Genomic DNA, 19,642 nt, shown 5'->3' with positions numbered 1-19,642 from the left:
TGCACAGCGCCTGGACTGGGGGCTGAGCCCTCGCCCGTGCCATACGGTGTCCCTGGGGCTCCCCGTAACCCTGCTGTGCTGCCACACGAGGGGGAGACCCTGGGGGTGACCCCTGGGGATGCTTGGAAGCCCCATGGTACCTCGCACCCTGCCCCTAATCGTGGCCGGGGCTGTCCCCAGATGCCCTCCAGCACCAGTCCTTGGTCCTCAGATGCCCTCCAGCATTGGTGCATGGGCGGGGAGCAGGATGCGGCCCTGGGCAGGGCTGGGTTAGCCCTGGGCACTGATGCAGACGGGCCCTACGTGGCGTCGCAGCTCCTGGGCTGCCTGGCGTCGCTCTGCGGAGCCTGGGGGGGCTGCTGGGCTTGGTGGGGAGCGGAGACCCCCCCCCGCAGCACCCGGCCGCTTCCCGTAAAGCACCGCCCTGCTGCAGCCATGCCCGGGAAGGGGGAGGGGGGGATGGAGGGGGGCCAAGGCCCGTTATTCAGCGCTGCCCCTGTGCATGGTGGCTCTGCAGAAGCCAAGTCACGGCCCCGGGGGGGGGGGGGGGGGGGCGGACAGGGTGCCCCCTCCCTTGGCTGCTGGGGACACTGGGGACAGGGCCTGCAGCGCTCTGGGCAGGGGGCACCCAGCTGGGGGGGGGGCTCTGCGGAGCCTTGCAGAAGTCCAAATGGGGCTCCCTTTGCAGCCCCACGTGGGGGGTGGCAGCAGTGTCCCCCCAGCCCCACCCCACACTATGTCAGGGACCCCCCCGCGATTCCTTCCCGTGCACCCCCCAGCACCTCTCCTGCACCCCCGCACCCCCGCTGCTCCCGGCCCCGCTCCCCGCGCATCCCCCCCCCCCACACCCGGTGCCATCGTTCCCCGCGCCCCCGGGGCGCTCCCCGCAGCCCGAGGCGGGGGCGGGCCGCGCTCCCCCCTCCCGCAGCGCCGTCCTCTCGCTACCGGAGCCCCCCGGCGGGGCGGAGCAGCCTCCCGCTATAAACGACCGGAGCCTGGGGCCGCCGCCGCCTCCCCGCCGCTGCCATGGACCGAGGCGGCCGCGCCCCCCCCGCGCCCCGCCGCGCCCCCGGGGTCCCACCGGCCCCGGTCTCCGCCGCTCCCGGGCGCTTGGCGGAGGCGGCGGCCGCAAGGGGAGCGGAGCGGGCGGAGCTGGCGGCGCTCAACGATCGTTTCGCGGCGTTCCTGGAACGGGTGCGGGCGCTGGAGCGGCAGAACGGGGCCCTGCGCTCCGCCCTGGGCCGCGCCGCCGCCGCCGCCGCCCCCCGAGCCGCGGGGCTGGTGCAGGGCGAGCTCCGGGGGCTGCGGGACCGGCTGCAGCGCCTCGGCCGGGACCGCGATCGCCTCCAAGCCGAGCGCGACGGGCTGGCCGCCGAGCTGCGGGGGCTGCGGCAGCGGTGGGCGGCGGGACCGGCACCGGGGGGGAACCGGGGAACGACCCGGGAGGGGCGGCGGTGGGGAGTGGAGGGCGACGGGGGGATGCGCCGGGGTGGGCACCGGGGGGTGAACCGGGATAGGGACCGGGGGGGGAACCGGGATGCGCTGGGTAGGGACCGGGAGTGTCCCGGTGACAGGGACGTGCGCCGGAATGGGGAGCTGGGGGTGCCCCAAGGAACATTGGGGTGGGCACCGGGGGGTGCCCCGGGACGCCCTGGAGAAGGCACCGGGATGGGGGTGATGGAGACACCCCGGGAGTGAAGTGGGGATGGGGACGGGGGGCGCCGGGGCTGTTGGGGAGGGGACCGGGGCACGCAGCGGGGTGCTCTGGGGGGAACCGGGGGTCTTTTGGGGAGGGTCCAGGGGGTGCAGCCGGTGTGCGCTGGGGAAAGCTGTGGGGATGCACGGGGGAGGCTGGGGGGGAGCGAGGGACTGCGGAAGGGTGGGGCCCAGGGCAGGGCGCAGGGTCCCCGCCTTGCAGGAGGGGACGCACTGGGAGCAAACTGGGACGAGCACTGGGAGGAGGTGGGGCCAGAGGTGGACCTGGGCCCCCCGGGGAGGAGCAGGTCCCAGTGAGGGATCCTATAGGGCTGCAATGGGGTGGGGGCCCTGCCCCAAGGCACTGCAACAGGGACCGGGGTGGGGGACCCCAGGGATCTGTGGGTTCTGCGGGGTGGGGGTGGGCCTGCCTGCAGCTGGGGGGTGCGAGGGGGGGACCTCAGGTTTGTGGGGCCCCTCTTCCTCCTCCTCTCCCATCCCCTGCACTGTGCAGGGGGACCCAGAGAGTGGCAGGCTCAGGGTGGGGGGTCTGCACCCCTTCCCCCTCCTTCCTTCTCACTGCTGCTGCCCCCCAGGCTGGAAGATGAGATGCAGAAGCGGGAGGATGCGGAGAAGAGCCTCGTGCTGTTCCGCAAGGTGAGCGGGTGGGGGTCCCCGTCCCCCACGCACCCCACACAGTCCTGAGCCTCTGTGCAAAGTCTTGGCGATGCACCGGGTGCCCCCCAAGGGAGGGGGGGACATGGTGGGGGTCCTGGGGGTCCCGTTCCTTTTGTATTCCCCTCGGCTTAGCCTGGACTCTCCTTGCAGGACGTGGACGACGCCACGCTGTCCCGCCTGGAGCTGGAGCGCAAAATTGAGCTGCTGATGGACGAGATCGGCTTCCTGAAGAAGCTGCACGAGGAGGTGGGGGCCAGGGCTGTGGGGCGGCGAGGGGGGTGGGACGGGGGGATGCCGGCGTGACCTCCCACGTGCCGTGGCACCCCAGGAGCTGCGGGACCTGGAGGTGAGCGCGCAGAGCCAGCAGGCGGAGGTGCAGGTGGAGCTCCGGCAGCCGGACCTGACGGCCGCGCTGCGCGACATCCGCACCCAGTACGAGAGCATCGCCGTCAAGAACCTGCAGGAAGCCGAGGAGTGGTACAAGTCGAAGGTACCCGGGGACATGGGGGGGACACGGGGAGGGGGCGGGATGCCCCCGCAGCCCTGACACCCCCGCCCTGGTCCTCGCAGTTCGCCGATCTCTCAGACGCGGCCAACCGCAACCACGAGGCGCTGCGGCTGGCGAGGCAGGAGATGAACGAGTCCCGGCGGCAGATCCAGAGCCTCACCTGCGAGGTGGACGGGCTGAAGGGCATGGTGAGCACCTGGGGATACGGGGGGGGACACGCAGGGACCAGCCGCAGCCCCCTGCCGCCCCTTCTCCCCCTCTCCCCGCAGAACGAGGCGCTGCAGCGGCAGATGCGGGAGATGGAGGATGAGTTCGGGGTGGAGATCGGGAGCTACCAGGACGTGGTGGGGCGGCTGGAGCAGGAGATCCAGCACATGAAGGAGGAGATGGCGCGGCACCTGCGCGAGTACCAGGACCTGCTCAACATCAAGATGGCCCTGGACATCGAGATCGCCACGTACCGCAAGCTGCTGGAGGGCGAGGAGAGCCGGTGAGGGGCCGCGGTGGTCCCGCTGGGGAGGGCAGCACTCGGGCTGGGACACGAGGGAGGGAGCAGCACCCGTGGCCTCGTGTCCCTGTCGACGCTGGGAGCCCTACGGGGTGCAGCCATGCGGACCCCGGCCATAGAACAGGGTCGCCCCCCACCCCGGTCACCCCCTTGTTACGGAATTTAACTGCTCCGCGCCTCGCTGCCGCGCTCGGAGAAGTGCCCTGAGAATTTCTCGCTGCACACACACAAAAAAACAAGGCCAGGCAGGGGAGCTGCCCCAGCCCTGCTGCCACCCGAGCTCCTCCTGCAGCCGAGGGCTCAGCATGGGACAGGGTCACCGCGACCCCCCCGCACCCCCCCTCACCCCCCTCTCCCTCCCCAGGGCCACCTTCCCCCCGCACCCCGCTGCCTCCTTCAGCACCAGAAGCTCAGGTGAGGGCTGGCCGGGCTGAGGGGGGGGGAGCCCACATTTGGGGGGACGGGGACCCCCGGAGGGTGCAGCTGCATCCTTTGGGGCCGTGCCCCCCCCCCCCCAACCTGCACCCCGAGGTCCCGCTGGGGGGCTGACGGCTTCTCCATGCCCCAGTGCTTGAGCTGGAGCCGGTGCCGAGCCCCGTGCGGAGGATGCTGCTCATCAAAACCATCGAGACGAGGGACGGGCAGGTAAGCAACGGGGGGCTGAACCCCCCCCCGGTGTGGGAATGACCCCCCCGGTGCGGGGCTGACCCCCCAGATGTGGGGCTGACCCCCAAATTCTCCCCCCGCAGCAGGTGGTGACGGAGTCGCACAAGGAGCGAGCGGAGCCCAAATGAGGAGGGGGTTCCCGGTGCCTCCCCCCGGTGCTGCCCCCACCGACGGAGGCCAGAGTGGACCCCCCGGTGTGGGCCGGGGAGCGGGGCCGCCCCCCCGTGCCCCCCCCCCCCCGTATTTATCGCTGGTTCTCGCCCTTTGGTTCTCCCCGTGCCGCCGCCGCGGGCGGATTTTCCGTTGTACCGAGCGCGCCCCCCCCCACACCCCGCCCCGGTGCTGCCCCCCCCGGGGGTGGGCAGGGGACAGGGAGGCCCTGGGGGGGGCCGGGTGCTGCCCCCCCCGTCGTCCCCGTTCGCGCTTGAGCGGCAAATAAAGGCTGGAGCCCGGAGGCGGCGCTGTCGGTGGCGGTACCGGGGGTCGGCACCGGGACCGGGACCGGGGACCCTTCCCCATCGGTGTTACGCGGCCCCCCCGGGGGCGAGGAGAGCCGGGTCCTGGACCCCCCCGGGACGCCCCCGTTCCCCCCGGGACCCGCTCCGGCCTTGGGGCTGTCCCGAGGCTGCTCGGTTCCAGCCCGGGGATGGGGCTGGGGGCGGCACCGCTGCGACCCCAGCCCCAAATACCACCGCGTCCCCCCCCCGGGGCTGCGGGGGGAGGACGAGTACGGCCCGGCCAGCGCCCCCCCCAACCCCACCCATCCCGGGGCATTTTTTTTTTTTTTGGGGGGGGGTCCTCAGCCCACCCCTAAGCCCCCCCCTGCATCCTCAGCAAACACACGGAGCGGTGAAGGCAGGGGGGTGCCCCCCCCCGCAGGACCCAGGTGTTTGGGTGCTGCCCCCCCACCCCATAACTGTGCCCCCCCCCCCCCCGAGCCGTGCTGGCCCCTGTCCTGCCCGGTGAGCAGCGAAGCGGGGTCATGGGGAGGGGGGGGGGGCACGGGGGGGGGGTCAGACCCTGCCGGTGCCGCGGTCCCTTCCTGGGCCGGGGGCACCGCGGGGGGGGGGCGCAGGGACCCCCACAAACCGCGGGGGGGCGCCCAAGCTGCACGGCCGGGTCCGCTCCTTCCCCAGGAGAGCGCATCCACGCTGCGAGCCCCCCCCCTCGAATGAAAGCAGCACCCCAGGTACGCCCCCTGCCCCCCCCCCCACACACACACACACGCTGCCTTGGGGGGGCCGTGCCGGGGCTCAGGACCCCCCCATGCCCCCCACCCGCAGGCACTGAGCCCCTCAGAGCGTCCTCCAACGTTGGTTTGTATGAGGGGGGGGTTAAGGGACAGGTGCCAGTGCTGCCCCCCCCCTCAAAAAAAAATCCCCCCCCCACTGTCTTGCCCTGGGGTGTCCAAAGGGAGCTTCTTCTGCATGCTCACCCCCCCCAGCCGCATGTGGGGCACCCACCAGGGGGGTGACAAAGTGGGGGGGGGGGCGAATGCAGCGCTGGCTCTGCCCAAGGCTCAGGTGGGGTGCTCTTGGGGGGGGGGGGGGGGGAGATGGACGGACCCTGGGTGAGGGGAGGGAGACCTGGGGTCAGAGGGGGAGCGGGGAGAGGGGCAGGGGGGACATTCCCTGGGGAGGTGGAGGGGACTGCGTGGGGCAGGGAGGTGGGGGGCACCCTGGGGTGCCCCCCCCATGCCGGGGGTGTCCCACGCAGAGCTGTTCGCTCAGGCTTTCCCCCCCCAGCGTGTGCCCCTGCTGCCGCAGGACCTTCCCAGCAGGATAGGTGCTCAGGAACCTTTGGGGTCCTGGTCCCCCTGTGTCCCCCCCCCCCTCACCTCCCCCAGGCCCTCTGCAAGCACCCGGGGCAGCTGTGACCACGTCCACCCCCCCCCCCCGGGGCTGGGGGCTGCCCCCATGGGCACCCCCACGCTGCCAATAAACTCTGTGCTGCACCTTGCTGGGGGGGTCTCTGTGGGTGCTGGGGGTGTTGGGAACCCCTGCCCTCCCCTGCACCCATGGGTGCTGTCCCTCCCGCCCCCTCTCCCCCCCCCCCTCCCCAATGGCCAGGCAGTGCCCACGCTGGGGAGGCTCGGGGTTGTGGTGTGTGTGTGGGGGGCATTTTGGGGCATCCTCCTGCCACCCTGGGGACCCCAAATGCTGCCAGGGCACGCAGTGGTCCCAGCGTGCTCCCCCCCCAAAAAAAGTGTGCATGGTGAAGGGGGGGGGGGCCCTTCGCATCCCCGGGGGGGCCCTTCCCATCCAGCATGGCCCAAAGCTGCCCGTTCTCATCCTCGCCAGCAGCCCCAAATTTGTTACCAGCACGGTGGTGACGGGCAGATGGGGCCAGCACCGAGCAGGGGGGGTCACTGCCCCCCCCCTCGGTCCCCAGTGTCCCCCCCCACGCTGTCCCCAGGAGGCAGCAGCCGCGTCTCCAAACCCAGCGTGGTTTATTGGGGGAACACGAGCCCAGCGATCAGCCGCAGGGTTTGGGGATGGGGGGCTCCGGGGGGGCAGACGGGAGAGCACCGGCCCCCCCCCCAGTCCCCCCAGTGTCCTTGGGGGTGCTGGCATGCGAGGGTGCGTGGAACACAATGGGGGGGGGGGGGGGAAATCACAGGATTTGGGGGTGTGCTCGAGGGGCATTTACACCTGGGGGGCTGCTGCGTGCACGCGGGTGTGCAGGGAGCCGCTGTGCGAGCGTGCACGCGGGTGTGCGCGGGGGGGGGGGCACGGGGGGGGGGGCTGCGAGGTGTTTGTGCACATGGTGTGCGCGTGGGGCACCAAGCCGGGGGGGGGGAGGCGTGTGTGCGTGCGCATGGGGGGGATCCTCGTGGGTGTCCCATCACCCTGGGGACGTTTCGGGGGGGCGGACAGGCCGGTGGGGGGGCCGTGCAGCAGAAAGTGCCCCCCCCCCCTGCACCACATCCTCGGGGGGGGGTGGGGGGGGGCTCAGTCGGGGTAGATGATGAAGCCCGAGAAGGTGCTGTACTTGTTGGTGTTGCCGCCGTGCACCTTGCCGCCGTCCAGCTTGACGCAGACCTCGTCGCCCACGTCCAGGTGCAGGATGACGCTGTTGCTGGCGTAGTCGTAGTTCTGGTCCGCGTCCTGCGCGATGGCGCTGGCCCGCACCTGGGGGTGCAGCACCCACCCCCCCCCCCCCGCGTCCCCGGTATAAGGAAGGGATCGGGAACAGGGTGCTGAGATGCTCCGTGCCCACCCACCCTCCCCGGCCCGCTTGAGGCCCCCCACCCCGGCCATCGCCACTCAAGGTCGTGCCGCACATCTGCGGCAGAACCGGGTGAGGGACCCCAGCATCGCCCCCCCCGACCCCCCAGCAGCTGGCAGGGACAGTTTGCCCCCCCCACACACAACCCAGGGTCCCCCAGGATGGGACAGCCCCGCAGTTGGGGCTGGGTCTCCCACCCTGCTTGGTCCCAAAGGGGGACAGAGAGCCCCGATGCCCCCAGGAGCCAGTGGCTGTCCCCTGCCCCGTGTTCCTCTTCCTGGGGGGGGGGGGGGGGAAGAGGGTTTTGGGGGCACCCAGGGAGAGGGGGGCAGCTCCCAGCGGGGCGGCGGAGCTGGCATCGACCGCAGCAGATCGATGCTCGTTTATCCCATAATAAATGGAAAACGTCCGGGGCGAGGCGGGGAAGGGAGCTGCCGGCCGGGCTGTGAACAAAGGGACCAGGCGGGGGGGCACAACCGGTGCCCCCCCAGCGCTGGCCAGGCAACCAGGGGCATCCATCCTGGCTGGGGGGGCACAGCCGGTCCCCCCTGGCTGCTGGCAGACCCCGCTCCCTGCTGGCTCTGAGCCCCCCAGACCCGGGGGAGCACAAATCCCCTTCCCAATGGTGGGAGTACTGGGGATGGGGGGGGGGCACGGGTCTGGGGCTGCGGGTGCTGTGCTGCACCCCAGGGTGGCTCCAGTGGTCCAGGGAAAAGGGATGGGGGGGAAGAGGAATGGGATCGGGGGAATGGGATGGGTGGAGATGGGCGTGGGGGAATGGGGAAGAGGGAACGGGGACGGGAATCGGGAATCGGCGTGGGGAATGGGGGTGGAGGGCGTGGATGGGGGAAATGGAACGGGGGAAATGGGGTTGGGGGGAGCTGGGGGTGGGGGGAGCCCAGAGGGGGGAATGGGGTGGAGGAAGCAGGGTGAGGGGAAACCAGAAAGGGAGAACTGGGATGGGAGGAAACAAGATGAGAAAACCGAGAGAGGGGAACCGGGATGGAGAAGCGAGGAGAGCGAGCAGGGAGAGCGGGGATGGGGGCAGCCGGCAGCGGGAACGGGGCCGGGCAGGGGAAGGGACGGAGCAACAGGGCTGGAACAGGGCGAGGGGGCCGGCCGGGGGCGAGCGGGGCACCGGGGGGGAGCTGCCTGGGGGTCCCGGCCCCTACCTGCCCGTTCTTCATGAGGTCGGCCCACATGCTGGTGCCATCGCCGCCGCGCATGAGGACGTGGTAGGTGAAGAAGTAGATGCCGGGCAGGGGGCAGGTGAACTTCCCGCTCGACGGCTCGTAGTAGTTGCCCACGTTGGTCACCACGTCGTCGAAGCGCAGCACCTCGTAGCCCTCGTGGGGCTTCCGCAGCCCGGCGTAGAAAGCAATCTTGGGGCTGTAGAAGGAGGGGATGTACCCCCCGGGACCCGGACCCGGCGGTCCCGGTGGCCCTGGCCGGCCCGGTTCCCCCGGCGGTCCCCTCGGCCCCGGTGGCCCGGGGGGGCCCCGTACTCCGGCACGGCCCTTGCGCCCCGGCTCACCCTTGGCCCCCGGCAAGAAGGGTGGTGGGGAGGCGGGGGGCAGCTCGGGGCCGGGGTAGGGGTCGCAGACCATTCGGCAGCTGCCCAGCATCTCGTAGTGCGCGGCCGCCTTGGAGCTGTGCACCAGCAGCGGGATGGCCACCAGCAGCACCAGCACCATGGCCACGCCGACGGCCGCCCCGGCCACCCGCTTCCTGCGGCTCAGCCGGGAGGCGGCCAGCGCCAGAAGGTCCTCGTCGCCCTTGGGAGCGATGGTGGTGCCGGGGGGGCGGACGGCGCCCCGCCGCCCGCTGAGCCTCACGCCCCGGCGGGGACCGGGCTGGGAGAGGGGATGGGGAGGGACGGGGATGGGGACGGGGATGGGGATGGAGGCAGGGATGGGGACGGGGATGGGGAGAGCAGAGGGAATGGGGACAGGAACAGGGCTGGGGACAGGAACGGGGCTGGGAATGGGAACAGGGCTGGGGACAGGAATGGGAATAGGGACAGGAATGGGAATGGGGACGGGCACGGGACTGGGACCGAGGATAGGATCAGGAGCGGGGATGCGGCTGGGGCAGGGACCGGCGCTGGTGATGGAGCCGGGGCTGGCACCGGAGCCGGGACCGGAGCCGGGAGCAGAGCTGCGGGTGGAGCCGGGACTTCAGCCGGTGAAGGGGACGAGAGCGGAGCCGAGGATGGAACCGGGAGCGGAGCCACCGACGGAGCCGGGAGCGGAGCCGGGAGCCGGGACGGGGCTGGAGCCGGGAGCGGAGCCGGGGCTGGAGCCGGGAGCGGAGCTCCTGCTGCAACCAGGACCGGAGCCGGTGTCGGAGCCGGGACCGGAGCCGATGATGCAACCAGGACCGGAGCCGGTGCTGGAGCTGGTGATGTAACCGGAGCCGGGATGGAGCCGCCGCCGCCGCCGCGCCGCGCGGGGCAACTTCTCGCCAAGTTGCCCGGGAGCGGGACCCCCTCCCCCGGGAGCGCCCCCCCCGGGAGCGCCCCCCGCTGCCCCGCTCTCCCCGGTGCGCACCGGCGGCGGCGGGGCCGGGCAGCTCCTCCCGGGGCGGTTCCGGCGGGGCCGGGGCTGTCGGGGCGGCCCCAACCGGGCCCGGGGCCGCGCCTCCCGGTGTCCCCCCTCCCGGTTCCCGGTGGTCCCCGGCCCCCCCCGCATCCCTCCGGTGCCCTCCGGTACCTGCCGCCCGCGGCGCCGGGAGCCACGTGCCGGGACCGCCGCCCGCGCCGCGCCGCGCCCGCAGCCCCGCTCCGCCCGCCCCGCTCGACGGCACCGGGCACGGCGGGGGCGGGGGCGGCGGGGGGGGGGGGACCAGAGCGAGAGGAGGGGGTGTCGAGTGTGCAGGGGGGAGGGTGCCCGGGGGGGCGCAGGAGGGGGTGAGAGTGAGCGTGCGGGGAGCTGCTGGTGCAGGGGTGCACGCGGGTGCGTGGCCGGGGTGCGCTGGGTGCAGGGGAGGTGCTGGGGCAGGGCTGGGGGGCTGCATGGGGGGGGGCACGCGTGTGTGTAAAGGGCTCAGCGCGTGTGTGCGTGGGGCTGTGTGTGTGCAAGCTGCGTGTGCAAGGAGCGTGTGTGTGCACGGAGCTGTGTGTGTGTTTGCAGAGAGCTGTGTGTGCAAGCAGCGTGTGTGCAAGCAGTGTGTGCATGTGTGGGGCTGCGTGTGTGCAAGCTGCGTGTGCAAGCAGCGTGTGTATGCACAGAGCTGTGTGTGTTTGCACAGAGCTGTGTGTGCAAGCAGCGTGTGCATGTGTGGGGCTGCGTGTGTGCAAGCAGCATGTGTGCACGCAGCGTGTGTGCAAGCAGCATTTGCGTGCCGAGAGCTCTGTGTGTGCAAGCAGCATGCGTGTGCGTGCTCAGGGCTCTCTCTGCACTGGTGCGTGTGCAAGGTGTGCGTGTGCAGGACATGAGCACACATTTGCCAGGGCCCTGCTGTGCGTGTGCACTCCTTGGTGTGCGTGAGACGGGTGCAGGGGTGTGAGCGTGCGTGGGCTCAGGGGCACGGCTGTGTGCACGCTGCAGGGGGCTGCAGGGGGGCTTGGAGGGGGGGTCACGCAGCCCCACGCAGCCCCACGCAGCCCACTGGGGTCCCTGCGGGCAGGTGGCCACTGGCCCATTTTCAGGGTGCTTTTGGGGTGCCAGGGGGGGCACACTCAGCTGATCCCCAACCGCAGGGACTCGGGCAGAGCCCCCGCACCCCGGGGGGCTCCTGGGTCCCCCCGCTGCGGGCACAGCGCAGGGGGCAGGATTTGTCCTGCAGCCCCCGGCTGCCTCCGCAGCGGGGGCACGGGGGGAGCTGATTTACGGCTGCTCTTTTCAAACCCTGCCTGAATTTGCTCCTTTATGCAAAGCGAAGTCTCGCCCTCCGCGCTCGGGGAGCCGGGGCTGCTCCCCGCGGCCTCGCCGCTGCCTCTGCACTGCAATTAGAGAGAGGAGCGAGGTGCAGGGGGGGCAGCCCCGCACCCCCGTGCCAGGAGGGGCTCCGTTCCCCTTCGGTGTGCAGGGGCCACGCGTGTCCTTGCAGGGGCAGCATCTGTCCCTCCACATCCGTGTGCGCGTGCAGGGATGCGAGCTGTGTGTGTGTGTGCATGGGTGTGAGTGCATGCACTGTGCGTGTGCATGCGTGTGCATGCGTGTGAGCAGGCACCGTGCCTGTGCACACACGTGTGTGCGCGTGCACATTGCATGCTGGCGTGCGGGCGGTGGGAGATGCTCCCGCCGTAGCGCCCCGCGCGTAATTTATCCGTGCAGTTTTTAAATTTGCAGGCCTGGCCAGCTCCCTCCAAAGGGCGCCGATCCATCAGCCGGGATCTCGGATGGATTTATGGGCCCTTTATGCGGGGGATCAATGCAATCCTGAACCGCCCGGCGATGTTTGTGCAACAAATTACAGCGGCGGGAGCAGCTCCCCCGGCGGGGACGGGGTCCGGGCGCGATCGATGCTGCCCGAGCTGCTCCCCGGGGACGGGGACGCCGGAGTCCCACCGCCTCCGCCACCGCCACCCCCCTCCGCCGGCTGATCTTAATGAGCAGCAACAGTGAATTAATTAGCGAGGCTGCGAGGGGAAGCCCGAGCGCTAATTAGCAAGCGCCGGGGGCTCGCGGGGACTGGGTGCCTGGCCAAAAGGTCCTCGCCCTGGGGACACGGGGGGACACTGGGGGGCCTGGATGCTCCTGGCCCTGCCTGGGTTCGGGGGGGGGGGGGGCTGGCACCTGGTGCTGCACCCCAAGGGGGGCAGCTGCGGCCCCCAGCACCAGCTGGCAACGACAGCAAGAAAGGGGCGGGAGGGGAGAGCAAACACGGATGGTAAAAATAGAGGCGGCGGCGGAGAGAAAGGTCAGCCCCGGAGAGAGCGGCAGCAAGGAGCCGAGGGGGGGGGGAACGGGGGGGTTCAGGGCCAGATCCTGCCCTCAGCTCCCAGCGGCCAAAGGAGGCGGCTGGGTTTGGGGGAGCTCAGCCCCATCCAGCCCCACAGTGGTGCTGAGCCCCACACCGGGTCCTGCAGGTGCCAGTGGCCGTGGTGGGGACATCCCGAGTCCCTCAGGGTGCACGGGGACACAGTGGCCGTGGGCCCCCACCCCACGAATGCCGCCTGCTGCTCTCGCTGCCCCCAGGCCGGATCAGGGACAACGCTGCCGGGGGCCATTGGGGGATGACAGGGATGGTGATGGACACGTCCTGGACCGCAGAGCCAGCAGCTCCGGGGACAAGAGCTGGGAGCACGGCGGGGACACCGCGGGGAGCCGAGCCCCCGGATGAGAGCCGGGGATGGCAGCGGCCGGCGGAGCGGCGGTGCCGGGGAGCAGAGCATGAATAAATGCATGAAGCCGCAGCCCCGGGGCCGCGAGCAGGGCCAGCAGTGCTGACAAGGGGGGGGCCTTGGTGCAATCGTCCGGCGGGCGCAAGCACGCAGTCACCATCTTCCTCCACAGCTCCTGAGCACCCATGGGCTCGTGCGGCGATGTGCGGCCCTGTGGGGTCGCATCCAGCCCCCGTGCCTGGTCCCCAAACCCCAGTGCTGGACGGTGCATGCCCAGCACACGGTGCATGGTCCGTGATGCGCTGCGAGCTGGAAGAGATGCACAGGGCATGGTCATTTTGTGTGGTGCACGGTCATGGTGCGTGGTGCACGCTCATGGTTGTGGTGCACGGTCATTGTGCGTGGTCCATGGTGCGTGACGCATGGCATACGGTGCACGGTCATGGTGCACGGTGCACGGCGCATGGCCGTGCATGGTCCATGGTGCAGGACGCACGGTGCATGGTCTTGGTGCACGGTGCACGGTGCACGGTCGTCGTGCACGGTCCGGTCCCAGAACCCGGCACACGGTGGCCAAGGGACGTCCCCGTTCCTCTCCCCGTGCCTTCGCCGCGGCGCTTCCCTCCCAATTACGGTGCCGCGCTGGGACCAGCAGACAAATTGGCGTGTCAGCGCCCGCCGCGCGGGCCGGGAGGGAGCCTTGTGCAAATGAATATAGATTGGCTGGAGGCGCCCGGGCGCCGCGCGCTCCATCCAGGGCATGTTTGCAATAAAGCCGGGCCGCCGGGCCGGGCCTAAATTGGATGAAAATTGTCCTTGAACGGCGACAATAAACCAGCAGCGGGAGGGGGGGCTGTGGCTGGGGGGGCTGCGGGGGGGATGCCCGGTGGCACCGCGGCTCAACAGGTCCCCAGGGCAGCAGGAGTGGCCGAGGTCACCTCGTTGTGTGGTGCCAGTGGGGAAAGTGTCACCCGCTGCCTGCACGGGGGGGTCTGGCACTGTGTCCCCCCCCCCCTTGGTGTGCTCCAGACCTGGCCAGGGCCCCCCCTGCACCTTGTCCCCGGTGCGCACCCATCCCTGATGTGCGCCCTGTCCCCATCGTGCGCCCTGTCCCCGGTGTCCCCAGCGTGCTCCCCATGCCCCAGCACATCCTATACACCGGCATCCCCCTCCTGCTCCCCCCCCCCCCGCCCCCGGGCTCATTAGCATCTGCTGCTAATTGCTGATGAGGCGGCAGGGATGTTATTAATTGGGCATGGCCCCGGAGCAGCGCGGGGCTGGTGGCTGTGCAGGGCTCAAGACAGGGGGATTTAGGGACAGGGGGTGGGTGACACCAGGGGGGGCAGGGTGGGAGTCGTGCCCCCCCACCCCAAGGCAGCCACCTGGGCTCACCCACACCCCCTGCTCCATGGGGCTGGTGCCGGGGGGGTCCCAGCAAGGAGGGGTGGGGGGCAGCAGCCGTCACCGAAGCGAGGGGACGAAGCGAGGGGATGTCCCTGGGGAGCCCGGGGGCTCCCAGCACAGGGAGGGGGGGGGGAATTCACAGCCCCCCCCCACGGCCCCCCCCTGGGCTGAGTCATCGCCGGGGCCGTCCATCACGGCATGGCAGCGCGTGCGGAGATGGATGGCTGCGGGCCGCCCCGGATTAATTCTCTGGACAAGCGGCATTTATTAAGGATTCCGGGGACGTCGGGCGGAGAAATCCATCCCGGCCGGGCGGCAATTAGGCAGCCGGCGGGGCGGGCGGCCGGGCCGCGGGGTCCCTCTCGCCGTCCCCCCCTCACCCCACGGTCCCCCTCCCCGCTCGCCGTGGGGTCCCCGGCGTCCCCGCGGTGGTCGCCGGCCGGGGGCTCGCCCCCATCCCCGGTGTCGCGCCCCGCAGCGGGGGGCTCATTGCAGATTCGCCTCATGCCTACCTGAGCCGGGCGCTGACAAATAGACATTTAAATCAGACAATTAGCTGGCCTCCACCGCTGACATTTTTAATGTATTAATGTGCATCAACAGCTAATACATATAAAATTCCCCTAATAACAGCACTTGGGTAAAGGGGCTGCTCTGCAGCCCGGCGCTGGCAGTGATGTACGAGTCCGGAGGGACTCCGGCCCCGGAGTTTGCATTAATTACCAGCAAACTGACAAGGCAACGTGACATTCGGGACCGGCAACGGATGCCTTCCACCAGCCTTTCTCCGGGCGCACGGCGCGGCTGCGTGTTCGGGGCGCGTGCACGCACACGCGTGTGCACCCCACAGGGTGTGGGATGAGCGGTGTTGGGGGGTGTAGGGGACGTGTGGGGGTCGCTGCTGGAGTTGGGGGCCTGCGTGGGGACCTGCGTGTGCGTGGGGACGTGAGCGGGTGTCGGGACACACGTGTGCAAGGGGACACGCGTGTGCAAAGGGACACGCGTGGGGACCGGAGCGGGTGGCCGGGAGCCTTCGGTCCCACTCAGGACCCAGCCCACAGGGGCAGCCCCCCCCCCCAGTTGGACGCCCCCCGAACGAGGCAATGACAAATGCTTCAATTAGCGGGAAGGCTCCGAAAATCGATGCCTTAAACGCCGGTGGCCCGGGCTGATCAATGGCTCCAATCACACCCAAAAACGGGCGTCGTGGTGGGGGGGGGGGGGGGGGGGGGGGCACCCCGAATCCTGCTGCTGGGACACCCCCGGAGCCCCCAGCCCCAGAGGGGCCCCAGTTCCCAGTGCTGGGGGGGGGTTGGTGACGACACCAATGCCAGGAGCGGAAAGGGGGGGCCCCCGCCCCCCCTAAACCCCCCCAACCCCATCGACCGCCCAGCTCCACGCACACGAGAGCCAAATTTGACATTTTTAAATCCAGATACTTAAAGAAATCAATCAAGCAGGCGAGCCCCCCCCGCGTCCCCCCCCCTCCCCACTAGCATCGATCCCACGCCACAGCACGGTGGGAAGGGGGAGGTTGGGGGGGGGGGGCACACAGTTACCGGGGGAGGGGGCAGCTGGGAAAAGGGGGTGTCACGCCCTGGTCCTGCAGCCCCCCCTCCAGTGCATCACCCCCCCAAAAATCGCCCCCCCCCACCCCAACAAGGGCGCAGAGCAGCCAAGCGTGGGGCTGGCCCCGCTGGGAGCCGCTGTCAGGGAGGCAGCCAGGCGGGGTGGGCAGCGGGGGGGGGGGGGGCCGCTGTCAGCCCTGATGGGCAGCTGATGGGGGGGTTAAGGGGGGGCTGCAAGGTGGGGGGGGCAGCATCTCAGCCCCCTCCCCGCATCCTGGGGCTCCCCTGGGAGTCAGGAGCCCAGCATCCCCCCCCCATCCCCGAACCACGCTGAATTGAAGCGCAGGGGGGGTGCACCCGTGGGGAGGGGGGGGGGAAGAAAAGGCAAGGAGGGGGTCACCGCTCCTGGCCCCCCCCCCCGAGCCCGAGTCCTCGCTCAGGGAGCGACTGAGTCAACAGCGCGGCGGCGGGGGCCGTTAATAATGAATGAGCCCAAATTGGAGGCCGCAGCGGCTGAGCCGAGCAAACACGGCGGCGGAGGAAAAAAGGGGGGGGGGGGAAACTGGGGGGGGGCTGGAAAGGGGGGTTGGAAGATGCTGGGGGGGGGGGCACAGCCCCAGGAATGAGCGCGGATGAATTCAGGGGGTGAGGGGCTGGAGGGGGCACTGTGGGGTTGGGGGGGGCACTATGGGAATGGGGGGGCACCATGGGACTGGGGGGGCACCGTGGGACTGGGGGGGGCACCATGGGACTGGGGGGGCACCGTGGGACTGGGGGGGGCACCGTGGGACTGGGGGGCACCGTGGGTTTGTGGGGGGCACTGTGGGACTGGGGGAACACTGTGGGACGGGGGGGGCACTAAAGGATTGAGGGGGGTCCCCACCCCATGTCCCCCATTCCTGTGAGGGGGGGTCCCCACCCCATGCCCCCCATCCCTGCGGCAGCACCGCGGCTCTGCCCTTTGCCCAGCACCGTGGGGGGGCAAAGTCCGTACCGGGGGGGGGGGGAGCGGAGCCACCCGTGAGCTCTGCGGGACCGCGGGCAGAGGTGGGTCTGGTGGGCTGGGGGGGGGACACATGGAACTGGGGGTGGGCGTGCAGGGGGCTGGTGGGATCAGGGGAACCCGTGTGGGTGCTGGGGAGTGGGTGTGTGGGACCCTGGGTGGGTGTGGGGGAGCTGGGGGGGGGCACAGGGGGGCTGGGTGGGTGTGAAGGGGCTCTGGGTGGGCACAGGGGGTCCTGGGGGGTCAAAAAGGGGTCCTGGGTGGGCACAAAGGGGTCCTGAGTGGGTCCTGGGGATCTTTGGGTGGGCACAGAGGGTCCTGGGTGGACACAGGGGGTCCTGAGTGGGTCCTGGGGATCCCTGGGTGGGTTCTGGGGATCTCTGAGTGGACACAGAGGGTCCTGGGTGGGCACAAAGGGGTCCTGGGTGGGCACAGGGCGTCCTGAGTGGGTCCTGGGGGTCTCTGGGTGGGTCTTGGGGATCACTGGGTGGGCAGCGATTGTTCTGGATGGGCACAGGGGGTCCTGGATGGGTAGAGGGGGTCCTGAGTGGGTCCTGGGGATCCCTTTGTGGGTACAGGGGATCTCTGGGTGGGCACAAAGGGATCCTGAGTGGATCCTGGGGATCTCTGGGTGGGCACAGGGGGCCGTGAGCAGGTACACAGCTCCTGGGTGGGCACCCACAAGCCCCGACTGGGCATGGGGAACGCAGAGGGGTCTGGCACTGGCTGGGAGCCCACGGGTGGGGGTCCCGGCATCCCTGAATACCCCCAACCTCCCTCTCCCTCCTCCCGCAGGACGCCGGATGGCGATGCCGTGAGCCCCACGGGGATGGGCAAGCGGCTGCTGGTGGCCTACGGGCTGTGGGCGCTGGGGGGGCCGCTGGGGCTGCACCACCTCTACCTGGGCCGCGACAGCCACGCGCTGCTCTGGATGCTGACGCTGGGCGGCTTCGGCGCCGGCTGGCTGGGGGATTTGTGGCACCTTCCCGGCTGGGTGGCCGCCGCCAACGGGGCCGGGACCCCGGGGCAGCGCGTGGGGAGCGTGCCGGCCCTGAGCGCCCTGCGGCTGGTGGGGCAGGTGGCGGTGGGGACATATTTCGGGCTGGCGGCGGCGCTGGCGCTGCCCTGGGTGCCGCAGTTGCTGGCACAACCGCTGGCCGTGGGGCTGGGGGTGCTGCTGGTGTCCTCGGTGGGCGACCAGGCCTCGGAAGCGCCCAGCATCCTCACCGCGGCCTTCCTCGCCTCCCTCCTCTTCCAGGGCCGGGTGCTGGCGGTGCTGCCCTCCAGTTTGGCCGCCAGCATCGCCGCCCAGCGCCACCGGCGCTATAAACGCCCCGGGGCGCCCCGGCCGCGGTTGCCGGCCCGGCTTTACCACCTGGGGCTGGCCTACTTGGCCTTCGCCGCCCCGCTCGCCTACGGCGTCCTCAGCGGTGCCGCCGGGGTGCTGGGCGCCCCGTTGCGTTGGCTCGGGGCCCTCCCGGCGCTGCCCCGCGCCATCGCCGAGCGGCTCCTGCTCCTGCCCCTGCGTGCCGGCCGCATCCTGGCCGAGCTGCTGGGTTTTGTCAGCCCCGAGCCCAGCGGCTGGAGCGAGAGGAGGCAGCGAGCCTACAAGGTGCAGGACGCGGTGCTGGGGGTGTGGGGGGGTGAAGAAATTAAATAGGGGGGCACGGGGTCTGGATGGGGTGGCACGGGGTGCAGGAAGCTGGTATCGGGGTGGTTGGGGCTGAAGGGGTTGGCTCAGAGGCACGTGTGGCCCCCCCAGCATCCATCTCGCCCCCAGGTCCTGGGCATCCCACCCGGCGCTGCCCCCGAGGACGTGCACAGGAGCTACCGGGAGCTGGTGAAGGTCTGGCACCCCGACCACAACCGGCACCGGGCCGAGGAGGCCGAGAGGCGTTTCATCGAGCTGCAGGAGGCCTACGAGGTGCTGGCGGGGCCCAGGAGGGCCGCGGGGGGGTGACGGGGTTGGCAGACCCCTGCCCGCGGAGACCAAAGGCTGAGGAAGGGGATTCTGTAACACGAGGATGGCTTCGGGCTGCTGCTGTTGTGTCTCTGCTTGGCGCGATGCGGTGCTGGGCCGGCACCCTGCAAACCAGCACAGGGGGCGTCCATCAGCCAAGGGATGGATGGATGGGGGCTTGTGCAAACCTTTGCACCAGGATCTGTGCAAAACGTTGCACCAGGGGCTGTGCAAAACATTGCACTGGGGTTCGTGCAAACCATTGCATGAGGGTCTGTGCAAACTATTCCACCAGGTCTTGTGCAAAACATTGTGCCAGGGTCTGTGTAAACATTGCATGAGGGTCCGTGCAAACAATTGCATGAGGGTCTGTGCAAACCATTCCACCAGGGCTTGTGCAAAACATTGCACCAGGGCTTCTGCAAACCATTGCATCAGGGCTTGTGCAAAACATTGCATGAGGGGCTGTGCAAACCTTTGCACCAAGGGCTGTGCAAACCATTGCACCAGGGTCCGTCCAAATCATTGCACCAGGGTCTGTGCAAACCATTGCACCAGGGTCCATCCAAACCATTTAACTGGGGTTCGTGCAAATCATTGCAAGAGGATCTGTGCAAACCATTGCACCAGGATCTGTGCAAACTCTTGCACCAGGGTTTGTGCAAACCATTGTACCGGGGTTCGTGCAAATCATTGCATGAGGGTCTGTGCAAAACATTGCACAAGGGTCTGTGCAAAACATTGCACTGGGGTTCATGCAAACCATTGCAACAGGGTCTATGCAAACCATTGCACTAGGGTCTGTGCAAGCCTTTGCACTAAGGGCTGTGCAAACCACTGCACTGGGGTTCGTGCAAACCATTGCACCAGGGCTTGTGCAAAACACTGCATGAGGGTCTGTGCAAACCTTTGCACTAAGGGCTGTGCAAAACATTGCACCAGGATCCATCCAAACCATTGCACCAGGGTCTGTGCAAACCATTGCATCGGGGTTCGTGCAAACCACTGCATAAGGATCTGTGCACACCGTCGCACCAGGGCTCGTGCCAGGCGCTGCAGAGGGCTCCGCGCCCCACTGGGTGTCCGCAGCCAGGGCCTGACCCGGGCGGGGCCGTTGGTGGCGGCCCCGGGTCTCGA

General features: G+C 70.0%; 3 protein-coding genes across 3 annotated transcripts in view; 2 read left to right on the top strand and 1 right to left on the bottom strand.

Moving 5' to 3' along the window:
• Window positions 1-1,026: 1,026 nt before the first annotated feature.
• LOC309888818 (peripherin-like) lies at window positions 1,027-4,237 on the top strand (the record flags this gene model as incomplete). The annotated part of the gene is made up of 9 exons (XM_082781408.1): window positions 1,027-1,397; window positions 2,292-2,352; window positions 2,524-2,619; window positions 2,702-2,863; window positions 2,944-3,069; window positions 3,151-3,371; window positions 3,754-3,803; window positions 3,958-4,034; window positions 4,139-4,237. The coding sequence occupies 9 exons, from the start codon at window positions 1,027-1,029 to the stop codon at window positions 4,181-4,183; spliced, it is 1,209 nt and encodes a 402-aa protein (XP_082637534.1). The 3' UTR covers window positions 4,184-4,237.
• Window positions 4,238-7,006: 2,769 nt separating this feature from the next.
• Window positions 7,007-8,977, bottom strand: LOC309888824 (complement C1q-like protein 4; the record flags this gene model as incomplete). The annotated part of the gene is made up of 2 exons (XM_082781422.1): window positions 7,007-7,186; window positions 8,456-8,977. 2 exons carry the CDS (start codon window positions 8,975-8,977, stop codon window positions 7,007-7,009), a joined length of 702 nt encoding a protein of 233 aa, XP_082637548.1.
• An 8,384-nt stretch (window positions 8,978-17,361) lies between these two features.
• LOC309888724 (dnaJ homolog subfamily C member 22-like) overlaps window positions 17,362-19,642 on the top strand; it is an 8,044-nt gene continuing 5,763 nt past the window's right edge. Inside the window, exons 1-2 of the mRNA XM_082781218.1 lie at window positions 17,362-18,157; window positions 18,326-18,469. Of these exons, the coding sequence (XP_082637344.1) occupies window positions 17,375-18,157; window positions 18,326-18,469 (927 nt within the window). The 5' untranslated portion in view covers window positions 17,362-17,374. The remainder of the gene's footprint in view (window positions 18,158-18,325; window positions 18,470-19,642) is intronic.

The sequence above is a fragment of the Aythya marila genome (genome assembly GCF_965140915.1).
Source record: "Aythya marila genome assembly, chromosome: 30".
Lineage (NCBI taxonomy): Eukaryota > Metazoa > Chordata > Aves > Anseriformes > Anatidae > Aythya > Aythya marila.
Note: the sequence above shows the minus strand (reverse complement) of the source record. Positions and strands in the feature narration are given on the sequence as shown.